The 13,001-nt window shown below is 41.6% G+C and overlaps 2 protein-coding genes across 2 annotated transcripts; one reads left to right on the top strand and one right to left on the bottom strand.

The window, feature by feature from the left end:
- Positions 1 to 572: 572 nt before the first annotated feature.
- armc1l (armadillo repeat containing 1, like) lies at positions 573 to 6,115 on the bottom strand. The gene is made up of 7 exons (XM_053643521.1): positions 6,011 to 6,115; positions 4,445 to 4,609; positions 3,469 to 3,560; positions 3,166 to 3,355; positions 2,486 to 2,602; positions 2,295 to 2,369; positions 573 to 1,161 (listed from the first exon to the last, which is right to left on the bottom strand). The coding sequence occupies exons 1-7, from the start codon at positions 6,059 to 6,061 to the stop codon at positions 970 to 972; spliced, it is 882 nt and encodes a 293-aa protein (XP_053499496.1). The 5' UTR covers positions 6,062 to 6,115; the 3' UTR covers positions 573 to 969.
- Positions 6,116 to 6,205: 90 nt separating this feature from the next.
- Positions 6,206 to 12,231, top strand: mtfr2 (mitochondrial fission regulator 2). Its single transcript, XM_053644258.1, has 8 exons — positions 6,206 to 6,231; positions 6,501 to 6,723; positions 6,834 to 6,938; positions 8,089 to 8,216; positions 8,579 to 8,796; positions 8,950 to 9,223; positions 9,750 to 9,930; positions 11,301 to 12,231. The coding sequence occupies exons 2-8, from the start codon at positions 6,652 to 6,654 to the stop codon at positions 11,388 to 11,390; spliced, it is 1,068 nt and encodes a 355-aa protein (XP_053500233.1). The 5' UTR covers positions 6,206 to 6,231; positions 6,501 to 6,651; the 3' UTR covers positions 11,391 to 12,231.
- Positions 12,232 to 13,001: the final 770 nt, after the last annotated feature.

Raw genomic sequence — 13,001 nt, 5'->3', positions numbered from 1 at the left:
GGGGCCTCAGTCAAATGTTAATGCCATTTGGGGGGCCTTGCTCTGAAATGTTTGGGAACCCGTGCACTACATGACCAAACGTATGTGGACACCTGACCATCACACCCATACAGTATGTGCTTTTTGAACAGCTCATTCCAGATTTTGTGCTCCTTTGCTGCTTGGTCATGGGGATTTCTTAGTGAGATCAGGCACTCATGTTAGATGAGTAAAACTGGGGTGTAATCAAAGTTCTAGCTCATCCCACAGGGCCAAGTTCTTCCACAACTTTGGCAAAACCATGTCCTCATGGAGCAACCTTGTGCACAGGGGCATTGTCATGCTGGCACATGTTTGAGTCTCTTAATTTCAGTGAAGGGAAATTGTAATGCTAAAGCATACAAAGCCATCCTATACAATCGTGCTTAAGGCAGTTTAGGGAAGGCCTACATATGAGTGTGATGATCAGCAAACACTTGGCCATATAGTGTGCGTTGGCAACCAGTTTAAAATGGAAGGGTTATAGAACCGTACATTGCAGAGTACAGAACAAATCAGGAACAGCACAGACAAACATTACCAAACCACTTTCATAAACTCGTGCGATTTTACATTTTAATCAGAATCTGTTTTAAGTTCACAATGCATCTCCTTATTATTGAACTAAATATTTTCTTGAAATGAGACAAAGTGTAAAATAGGTCCACAGGTATATATTTACACAACACATCAAGGTAACAGAAATAACACAAAAATACAAACCGACAGAAATCATTTCGGAAACGTTACATAAACAAAGTGTGAAGACATATATCCAGGCATCGAGCAGTATGCTTGTAGAACTGGATATTATAATACCACTTTCTGTTTTCATGGAAGTGGCTGAGTAGATCTGAGCTCTTGTATACTCAGCAAACATTATAAAAGTCCTTTTCTTTCTCTGTGGTCCTTGTGTGGTCCAGTTATTTACACGAATTGAAGCCCAAAGCTTCACCAGTAGAAAGTTTTGGTAAGAAAGCTGGCCGCTGAGCTCAGCCAGCTCCCACTGGCATCCTGTTTGGCAGCAGTGCGGGACACGGCGCGGTCCGTCTGCTTCTCAGGACTCTCGTCTTCTGGTAAATAATCTGGCAGGTGGTGATTCTCCTCTATGTGTGTGTCTGCAGTGCTGAGAGGGATGAAAACCTGCAGCCAGAAGGATCAAACATGGTCAATTATCGGTTGTACTTTAAGAGCAGATATGTGGTGCTCATCAGTTTTTCCACAGTTAAATAAGGATGTTTGTAAATCATTGGAACAGAAGTGGCAACACAGCTAACAATAAAATGGAAGAAAGAATTTTACCGCAAAAAAACAAAAAGAAAAAACCACCCCTGCCGCTGTTTGTTGGCTGGGACAGCTAAGAAAACAGCGAGGCGAAAGAATGAGTTTGAATCCCATTAACACCACAGCCCAGAGGACACAACTGGTTGTGCTCTCTGGGTGGGAGGGATAGCATACACTCTCTAGCCAATCACAGGCATCTGTGAGCTCATGTATGCAGAAGAGGACAGATAACACTTTCCACCAAGTTACACTGTCCTGTGATGATGCAGCGGTTCAAAAAGACGCAGCCACTGCTTTCATGTGTCCTGGAAGAAGCACATTAGGCCTCACCCTCCCAGGGGAAGACCTGGCTAGTGGGTGGGAATTGCCAGATTACCAAATTGGAGAGAAAGTGGTGGAAATAAATGCTACCTACTTGGTTTCACATCCTTTCTGTAGTATTTATGATTTATGAACCCTTGCTACTGCTTTTTCGGCTAAAGTAGTGGCCAGACTAAACAAAGTGAAAAAACTAATTCAGTACAGGAGCTAAATCTTAAATGTTGGCACCTCTGTTGGAATGACACCACCAAACAGCTTCAAAAAGGATAAAAGTCTATATACGATTTATTCAGTAACATTGGGGGGATTGGTGGGGGGTGGGGGGACGATCATCTGAACCAACACAAAAGTGTCCAGTTTAGAATTCAGGCACAAGTGTTGAATATTACACTACCAGTCAAAAGTTAAGATACACCAATCCTCTAAACATTTCGGTCGGGTGTCCACAAAATTTTGACCAGTAGTGTGTATTCTAGTGCAGGGTTTATGAACTATAGTCATGGTAACCCAATGTCCTGTACAGTTTCAGGCGTGCTTAGTCAGGTGCGTTATACATGTTGTGTTTGGAAACTTCTAACTATGCATGGCAGGGTTTCTACAGGAGTGAAGTTGAGAAAGCTTGCTCTAGCGTGTGCCTTGAGTACGCAGGTCATCAGACCCACAGCACCTACCTCTTCTCCATGCTCATTCTTCACCACCTGCTGAGCTGAAAGCACTTTAGTGGCCGCAATGGCTGATGCCAGACTCTGAATGGGAGACAAGGTGCACTTTAGTTGTCTTGAAAGAGAAACACACATGATCTGAAACAGAGTTACATTCTCAACTAAGGGTAGTCGAGAAGTGGACGAAATAGAAGATCTACCTCGGTGGACAGGTCTGCACGCACACGCACAGTGCATCTCTTCATAGCCATCTGGAAAGTGAAGCTGATGACTCCTTTAACCTTCAGAAGAGCCTCTTCACACACACCTCGCTGATCCTGTACCGTTATACGTCACACACAAAATTAAGACGCCACAATCTTCTAAAACCTCCAGCCTTGTTTCAGGATTGTTTCATTATCACGTACACTACCGGTCAAAAGTTTAGACACACTCATTCTTTATTTTAAATTTTCTCCACAGTCATCAAAACTCTGGAGAAACACAAATGGAACTATGGGAATTATGTTGTGATAAAAAATCCAAAATAAATCAAAATAATTTAATAATTTTAGCATCTTCAAAGTAGACCCCCTTTTTGTCTAGAATTTCCAGAAATGTATTCTTGGCGTTTTCTCAACCGATTTCTCGAGGAATTCCCGAGACGCTTTTTAAACTCCGAGTCGTCCGTTTAAGAAAAATAATTTTTTGTAAATTAAATGTTAGTTTTCTAGTGAAAGAAATGAATATGTCGGCACGAATATGTTTTTGTCTACGACACCGACTTCACACATTTAATCACACACCTTCAGATCAAAAGCTTTTTAAGATCACGAGAAACATTTCAGTCGAGTGTCCACAAACTTTTGACCGGTAATGTGTATCTACAGTACACACTTACCGTCCCGTCCAAACCCTGTATGTGCAGTGTGACCGTTTTGGCCTTTTTATTGGAACTGTTGATGAAGAACTGAGGTTTATTCCTCCTCGTCGGTTGCACAGGAGTTCTGAGAGTTTCTGTCCTCGCCGGTGCACTCAATATTTCATACACCTCTTTAGCAAGGTCTGTGATGTCAGTACTCAGTCCACAACTACATGAAAGAATGAAAACGGTACCAGCAACCCAGTCTTAATTTAACTTAAAAAACAAACAAACAAACAACAAAAAGTCTACTCAGCGAGCAACAGCAGAACTGAGACTTACTTTTCCATCAGAGTCTCCAGGCTCACCATCATGCCTAGCTCGTTCTTCATGGAGACGATGTTTTGAGACGATTCTGCCAGGTACCTCAGGGTCTGAGGACACGCCACATTAAAGTTATAACACGTATCTTTTCCACCATAAAGCTTTCAACACGCATGGCCTAACCAGGGTATAACTAAGGTATTTCATACATTCTCCATTCATGATGCATTACAGTAGTTCACACTATTCCTGCGTCTCAATTCGCCTATTTGTACCGTGAAGAAAAAGTACATGCGCATCATGTAACAGAAGAGAACGTTGTTGCCTAGTTACGTACGCCGTCACCGTATACAAACTCGTCGTTTCAGCTCAGCTTTTCATCACTCGTTATTCCTTATACAAGTTATACTGTACCATTTAATTCATCGTTCCCTTGATTTATTTTTCCACATTTCATTTACTCCCTAAAACGAGTCATTGAATTCGGCAAACTGAACGGTCACAAAACTCCTCCTCCCCCCTCACTCAAGGGCAACATTAGCTGAAAAAGTGTCCACGGATCCCATACTTCAAAAATCTACTGGAAATAGTAGACCATCCAGGGGACCTCTGGGACACTCGTTTCAACATACTACGATTTGGGACGCACCGATTCTAATCTCGGATACTGTTTAAGATGGATAATAGGCGGACAGAAGCAGCGAATGTTTTTCCAAAGTTTGTTAAAAGTGGGCAGCTGTGGCTCAGGTGGTAGAGGAGGTTGACCACTAATCGTAGGGTTGGCGGTACGATTCCCAGCCCACATACCGAGATGTCCTTGGGCAAGACACTGAACCCCAAGTTGCTCCCGATGGCAAGTTAGCGCCTTGCTTGGCAGCTCTGCAACCACTGGTGTGACAGTGTGTGTGTGAATGGGCGAATGAGACACAGTGTAAAGCGCTTGGAATAAAAGTGCTATATAAGTGCAGACCATTTACCCCAGGCAGATTCATACCTGCAGAGTAGCAAACACGACTTGAGGGTCTTTGTGGTCTAGGAACAAAACAAGTCCAGGTAAACAGCCCTCGTCTTTCGCTATAGCCTCCCGATTCTGAGGCTCGGACGCCAGATCCCTCAGCTGGGTCACTACTGACATTGCGTCCATCATCTTGCTGGCTCTCTGTTAGATTAGAGAACAGACTGGATTTGAAACAAGACAAACAATTCTCAGATAAAACAGTTGCCTTTAGACTCTTTGCATGGTCTATTTATTTACTTATTTACTAAAGCTGTTTATGAAATGTAATAAACCAGTAGGACAACTCACTAAAGGTGGTCATTATTTTAACTGCCACACGAATACTTGTACTAATAACACTAAACAGGACATTGTTTAGCCTTCGATTTATACTTGTTCAGTCCTTACTCATTTACAACAATCACACATGGTATAAACATTCACTCTTCTGGGAAGGCTCTCCACTAGATTTTGGGGCGTGGCTGTGGGGATTTGTGATCATTCAGACACGAGAGCATTAGTGAGATCAGGCACTGATGTCGGGATGTTGAGGAGGTCTGGGATGCAGACGGTGTTCCAGTTCATCCCAAAAGGTGTTCCAAGTGGTTGAGGTGGACACTCGAGATCTTCTGCACCAACCGTAACAAACCAAGTCTTCATGGAGCTCGCTTTGTGCATCTTCACGCTGGAACAGGACTGAGCGTCTTCAAAGTTCCCGTGAAGGGATATGATAACACTACAGCATACGAAGACATTTCATACACTCATGTGCTTCCAGCTATGTGGAAGAACCACATGCTGTATGGGTGTGATGGTCAGGTCAGGCGTCCGCATACTTTTGTCCATGTAGTGTGTAAATCTCCATCCTGTTTTCTGTAAAGCTTCTTTGTGTAAATCAGTGAGAGAGCAGATCATCTGAGATGGATGATAACACCAGGGTGAAAATATTAAACACATTAAATTCCATACTTACATCCTAGACTTGACAACTTTTAAAATGTGTCAAGGTTCAAAAAGAGAGAGAACAAAGAACTGAACTTTTGTGTAAATGCTAGATCATACTAACATGTTCATATTTTGCGTCCTCCATTGTATACAGCTCCTGTTGTGCCAGGTTAATGTAGCTAGCTAGCTAGCTAACTAGCATTAGCCAACCTGCTAATTGACGTGACGGTTGTTCCGTCCAAAAAAACAACTCTAAACGATACCTATATGAATATAAAATAAATCTAAATTGTTTTGTCGTTGTACCGCTTAATATTTTGCACATACGCTATAAATGCCAACTAAAACGGGTTGTTATTATCATCGAGCCGTTAGAAAGAACCTGAGCTAAACGAGTTAGCCGAGCTCGAGACACCAAGCGGGCAACTTCAGCTCGCGCTAGCAACAACGCTAACAACCGAGCTGTTTTAAATCGCCTATTTCTATATACTTATATTTCCACACGTTGACTAACCATATAATACTTGACGCTTACTTGAGTTCGAATGTCAATAAAATCGCTTTATTTTGTTCTCGATATAACAATTAATAATAATATTTTTTTTAAAAAATCCTTACCGCTGGCTCTTTTACAGCCTCGCTGACCGCAAATACGAATTTCGCACTCATTTTCGCACGACGCCATTGGTCGACGTGCTGCTCGCACTACGCTAAATATGTCGTTGTGATTGGCTGGATGGCAACGGTAGTTTTGCGTCATCCAATCAGATGCGGCTTTGTTCAGAACAGCTTCATTTGAATTCTCCTGCATAGCACGTACGCGTGAGTAAGCTGGAGAGGTTGGTGTTCGTTATTAATGATGTATTTATGCATTTTTTTGTTTAGTAGTTCTGTAATTCGTACGTATGTGTATAAATATAAGGAAAGCTGCAATGCATATTTGGTTGAATTATAGATATTGTTCAGTAAATTAGTTGTAGTTTACATTGAAGGTTAACTGATCAGGGGTTGTGTGTTGGTGCTAGCACTGATGTTGGTACTAGTGTGTTGTTAATGTTGTATATGTTTATTATTATTATTATTTTTAAATTATCGTTCCTTATTTCAGAATTGAACGACATGCTGTTTATTTGATCCTCCTGCACCACGTGTAGGAAGCCAGTGTTGCTGCAGTGTTTTGAATTGAGCTGTGATCACTGCAGTAATCCTGCTCAGGCTTACACTCAGATCTACATTGACCACAGAAGGTCGTAGTGATCATGTCTTTGCTCGAAGACCTCGTCCATGTGATGAGATGTGTCCTGGAGTATTTTGGGGTTCCCCAAGACATGGTAAGTGGACTTTCGAATCATCTCCAGTTGGATCCCTTCTTAACAATAACTGTAAATGTGTTGTTGTCTTGTTCTCTAATGTGTTAAAAGCTCCATTTGCTTAATTGCAGCTGGTTCCAGTTTGGGAGAGCACTTTGTGTGGACAATATCGCAGCGTTGTCCGCATGATCGGATCGAATCTCCCTCTGACACCTTATCCTCGGCTCCATTTCCAGGTACGGTAACTATAATCATTTTTAACATTCATACTGAATGAGTATTCCCTCAACCGGGAAAAACTATTGGTGTGGATTTTTTTAAAATTTAGTTCCAGCAATCAGTTATCGGTGCTGATCAATCGCCAAAATCGATAAATCTGACGACCTCTAATGCTTATTGGAGCAGTGTTGAGACTATTAGTGCTGCACAGTATATTTTGTAATTGAGAGACCCTATATGGTCAAAAGTATGTGAACACCTGACCAATGACAAGTACATGTGCTTTTTGAACATCCCATTTCAGATGTAGTCCTCCTTTGCTGTTCTAATATCCTTCTGGAAAGGCTTTCCACAAACTAGAGTTTGTGGGTATTTGTGCTCCATCAATCAGGACTCTGTGCATGGCCACTCAACTTCTTCCACCACTCCACCCTTGGAAAACCTTCATGGACCTCGCTTTGTGCTCACGGGCATTGTCCTGCTGGAACAGGTTTTGGGCTACTTGGTTCCAGTGAATGAAATTGTAATGCTACAGCCAACAAAGTCATCCTAATCCATTTGAACTTCCAACTTTGCGGAAACAGTTTCGGGAAACCCCAGATATGAGCGTAACGATCAGGTGTCCACTTACTTTTGGCCATTCAAGTTACCTGGTGGGCAGCGTCAGCTTTGATCCTGAGCTTTGTTTACTGTCTGTGCAGATTCTCTGCATGCTCTACTCGTGTCTTCATGGATTTCCTCCCACCTCCCAAAACCATGCTAGTACGTGGATCAGCTACACTAAATTACCCTTAGGTGCAAGTGTGTGTGTGTGTGTGTGCGCATGGTGCCTTGTGATGGAATGGCATCCCATCCAGGGTGTATTCCTGCGATAAGCTCTCCATTGCCACCCTGACCAGGATGAATGAATGAAATGTTATTGATTTAAGTCTATTCATCATTCATTCATTTTTCCAGTAAGTGTTTGGATAAGAAAACCAATATTGCAGATATGCAGTACATCTTCACTTTCTCATATATTAAAGGGTTTAACGGACACACTTCTAGCCGGCAACCTGTAGTAATGTATTGATTATGTGTCTTGTTTTAAAAAAAAAAAAAAGAAGACCTTTTTAAATGAAACCTTTTTAATGACTTTGCCCTTTCGGCTCCCTTCTGTCTGGTCAGGTTCCTTTTTTACAGACGACCAGGAGACATGGTCATGTCGAAGTGTCGGTGGATGCGCTCGCCATCCCGTCGCTAGCGGATGTGTTATGGGTGGCCGATGACGAAGGAGACAGCTGCACCAAGTTCAGGTAGTTGAGCTTTATACGGTAGATTGTTTTTAATGCTTCACTGTGAACTCTGCTACAGTTGGGGAATATATGGGGAAGGAAACAGCAGGGTGGTATGTTGTAACAGATTTGATCTGGTTTGGGCTTGTGTGTTGTTCGGGGGAAAAATCATTGTACACATCTCCAATTTCCCCCAAATGCCAATAATCAGCCGACCCATGATAGACATTTGGTCCTTTTAGTCTTCGAATGGAGCTATGAGTTTAATGTTTTTCATTTAAAAAAAAACAAAACATGTCCGATATTTTATATACTTGCTTTTAATGGCGTTGTCGCATTGCAAGAGATTTCCTCACGGAATCATCAGATGACCGCTATTGCAGGAATTCCGTCCCGCCGAGGAAGCACGGACGGCCGCACGGCTTTGAAACTACCGCAGCTGTGTGTGTACGGCCTGTTCCCGCAGCCCTGCGTGAGCAGAAATTACACACCACACAAGCATCAAGCACACAACCAGAGGCCCTCGAGAAGATCCAAGCACTGGAGGTTGAATTACAGAAATTACGAGCTCAGATTGCATTGATCGTCACCACTCCAACAGGTAACCTCCCAATCACAAATGAATTAAAGTAGCACAAGACCTGATTATGAGTTATACGTTAGCCGAACTATTAAAGCCTCTTGGATAAATGGATTAGTGTGTAAATACTCACTTCCTGTTTACACAGTGCTGCACTTTTTCTTTTTATTCCAGCAGACGGTCCCCTCCCGTGCAATCCCGCCACTCCGTGTACACCTTTTCCTGGTCCTCTTTTTACCTCGACTCCTTTCACAGCTCCTCCTCCTCCTCCTCCTCCTCTTCCTCCTTCCCCTGGGATTGGCTCGGCGCAGGTCTCGGACGTGATTCGACAGAGGCAGGCAGCCAGGATGGGTAAATCTGGAGTGTACGAGTCCTCACCACCTGCAGTTCCTTCCATGCTTGATGTCCTGAAGGATATGAACAAGGTTAAACTTCGCAATGTGGAGAGGTACACATACACTCGCGACATTTTCACTTCAGTGCTCTTCCTCCGTTTAAATCCCCAATGCAGATTTCAATTAAAGGGACAGGTTGCGATGTATTAATTAGTTAATCAATCAATCAATCTATCTATCTATTTATTTATTTTTAGCTGCCTGCGAGGCAAATTTCAATTCATCCTCTTTCATCTACTAATCCAGAATCCTCTGAACATTACAATCGCCCCATGAGTTCCCCTTAAAGAAAAAGTGGCAGAGCTTGATTGACTTTGTTCTGACTCTGGTGGAGCTTATTCACAGGCCTGAAAAATGGGATCCATTGGATGTTGTATCTTTAAAATGGTATGGTCATTATGTTCTCTGTCTCTACTATGGGCTAAGTCAATGCTGGGCATACCAGTAGCCCGTGTGCCAGGGACAAGCAGGTTTCATGTCCAGAGACCAGTCACATCAGGATCCTAAAAGTTATAGTCAATAATATGACTGTATGTTGACTCGTGTCCTGAGCTGTGTGTGTTGTGATGGTGCGTTTAGGTCTCCAGGAGGGACACCTGCACGGAAAAGGAGTAAAGGGAGCTCGTGTGCGTCGGACCCCGCTTCTCTTATTGCCGAAGCGTTGAAGAGGAAGTTTGCGCACAGGCGGCGAGACAGCTCGTCCGACAAGGAGAACCACTCGGCCGAGCCTTCGCCGTTCAGCAGCCCCGACACGCCCCGAGTAAGATGTTTCGAGCTCAGTGTTTCTTGGAAATGAACAGGTGTACTGTGGGATAAAGTGTTCCCTGGGCACGCCCACACTCCCGGTTAAATTTCAGAACGCTTACAAACAAATGTGATGACGCATAATCGATGTCCTGGAGAACTGAATGACTTTCCTAAACTAAATCTTTTTTTTTTTTTTTTTTTAAATTAGAGGACCCATTAATTTCAGACATAGTAAGAATAAAATACTGAAGTAAGCAGTCGTGTACAGATAATGTTGCAGAAAATGAAATGGTTTATTTTTAAGACTTTAAGTAAAAGTAAGCTGAAGCAAGCTTCGGATCAGCCCTTGTGAGCGCAACGGGGATTTCCCCCAAGGGGAAATAGTGAGGGGAAGTCGGTAAGGGTGCGTTAAAACCATATTGGAATGCAGCCAATGTAGAAATTAGAACAATGTAGAAGAACAGCTTGAGCAGAACACTCAGTTTTCACCCTTCCAGAGCATATTGTACGCATTTGCATGTACAAAAATACATTTTGCTGCTTTTGTAGCCTATTGATAATTCGTGGGTGGGGGGAGGAAATAAATATAACATTACTTTTTCTTTTTTTTTTTTAAATATGTATCCAGTAATTGTGTTTGGAATAAACCACTCTTGGGGCATGCTGTTATAGGAAAGTTCTCAACAAAGTCATGTGATGTGGCCTGAAGTTGATTAATTTTCTAATAACCGCACATCCTGAAAGGTTGAATATTTAATACACTACCCTTCAGAACAATTTTCTATTTATTAAAGAATGATGCAACATAATTTATCCATTTATAGTTACATTAAAAACTAGTTCATTAATACGAATATCTATAAACAGTCATACTGTCATTCCCTCATCAGCCTCTTTTTTTTTTTTCTTCCCCTTGCAAGTTAATAATGCAAAATAAACCCCCCCCCCCCAAAAACCCACAGCTTGTCATATTACTGTGAAACAATTAAGAATTGAGAGTTTAGCAACTGTTAAACTATCTGAGACAGATCAGAAGCAGGTTTAATTATATGATCTATAGGGGGATCCCCTTAAAGGCCACAACACGGTTTGAGTTTCATGAGGAAACTAAACGTGATCGAGGCATGTTACTTTTTTTTTGCGTTTTAATGTGGGTACATGGTGTGGTTTGGAGCAGAAGGTGGGAACGTACCAGCAGGATGTCTCAATTTTGACTCGTGTAGATGTGTTTGTATTCGAGTCTCACCAGCAGATGGCGCTGTTTCACTCAGTTTTTATTTCTGTTGCAACATATCGGCAAGTCCCAGATATTATTATAAGTGTATTATATAGACATGAAGATGTATTATTGCATCTTGAGACTTTATTTTTGTCTGTTTACAGGTTCCACTCTTCACGAGACGCAGTCAGGGACGAAACCATTCGTCACCTTTAACACGTGGGTCAGGCGGGAAACGGTGTGATGGAAAATAGTCTGCCGGAGGACCTTTTGAAGATTTTTTTTCTTTCTTTTTTTTTTTTCTCGCTCTTACTTTCTTTCAGCCCCCGCAGTCTTACGGTACTTTTCTTCCTTAAAAGGACAAAAGAGCTGCATTTTTATTCATCACTTTTGGCTATGGATCGATTTGTTTTTATACAGTTGTGCAGTTCTTACACTGGTGTTTGTGTCAACTGTGAATATAAGAGGCGAATGGTGACAATTCGGAGTTTAGGTCAAGGCTATACCTCGTGGACCTCTCGTATGCAATGCATCAAAATGTGTTTTTACAGTTTTTTATTTTTTATATTTGTGTATTTGCACTGCTTGGCCTATTTCTTTTTCTTTTTTTTTTTTTTTTAAATTTCTTTCAGAAAAGCAATAACTGAAATGCTACATGTGAAGCACTGGCTTAGTTCATGTTGAATGATTTCACAAACATTTTTGAAAGTATGTGTAAGTGTGTGTGTGTGTGTGTGTGTGTGTGTGTGTGCATGTATATGGACACATGGGTGCAGAAATGTTTTTTATAGAGACAAAATACAGGAAAGCGTATCTCTTCATCCATTCCATCATATTAATCTGAGTTATGATGAACCTTTCACCCATTTCATACCATGTAGCTTTCAGCCATGACCTCATTTTCAAACTGAACAAAAAAGTTCTCGCATCTGTCCTGAATGTGCTCATCAGTACAGCTCTCAAACCTGATTTAATAGTTACAGGTGTATTTTGCTTATTTGGCTTATCCAAAGCAACTTATAATCATGACAGGATGCAACCGAGCAGTTCAAGGTTAAGGATTTTGCTCGAGGACTCATCAGAAGGCAGCTTGGTGGTGGTGCTGGGATTTGAACTCATGACCTTTCCATCAGTAGCCCAGTTAAGTTCACCTGTAGTAATTATATCAGAAGTAAGAATGAACGTGGCTTCAAGTGAATTCCAGAATTATAATACAGTCTCTTGTGTACGTTTTGCCCTCCTTTCTGCACCTTGTAGCATTACGACCTGGATTTGAAATAGACTTCATTGAGATTTTTTTTACCATTTGATTCAAACATTATGTCTGTTTGAATGTGCTAAAATATTTCTTTCTTGTGATGCAAAGGTTAATTAAACAAAACAAACAAACAAAAATAAGCAAACATGTCTTGGTTGCATACTTATTCACCAGAATAGTGATTTACTTATCTACCAAAAGTTTTGACAAAAGCTCAGCAGGACATCAACAAACTGAACTGAATCATATTGAATTGAATCATATCAGTGCTGAACCGAATCATATTGGATCACTAGTGAATCGAATCGCTACTTGTTTAACTATATTGTTTTCTATTGTATCAAATTGTCTGAAAGAGGGAGATTCCAACCTCTACATCAGGGATACGTCTCTATCAGCTTTGTATTTAATGCATTATTCTTGGCTAAAGCTGTAGGTTTGATTCTTCTTGGAACGTGCGTGATTATACTGAACTCGAGTGATATTTGAATTGCACACAGATTGACTCCTCTCAACTAATTATGTGACTTCTGATGGCAAGCTGGAATAATTTCGCGGTGTTTCACCCACACAGGTGAAAACATATGCAATCACCTCCTTGTCCAGA

This window comes from Ictalurus furcatus, chromosome 15 (genome assembly GCF_023375685.1).
Source record: "Ictalurus furcatus strain D&B chromosome 15, Billie_1.0, whole genome shotgun sequence".
Lineage (NCBI taxonomy): Eukaryota > Metazoa > Chordata > Actinopteri > Siluriformes > Ictaluridae > Ictalurus > Ictalurus furcatus.
The sequence above is the reverse complement of the archived record's forward strand: the minus strand, read 5'-3'. Positions and strand labels throughout refer to the sequence as shown.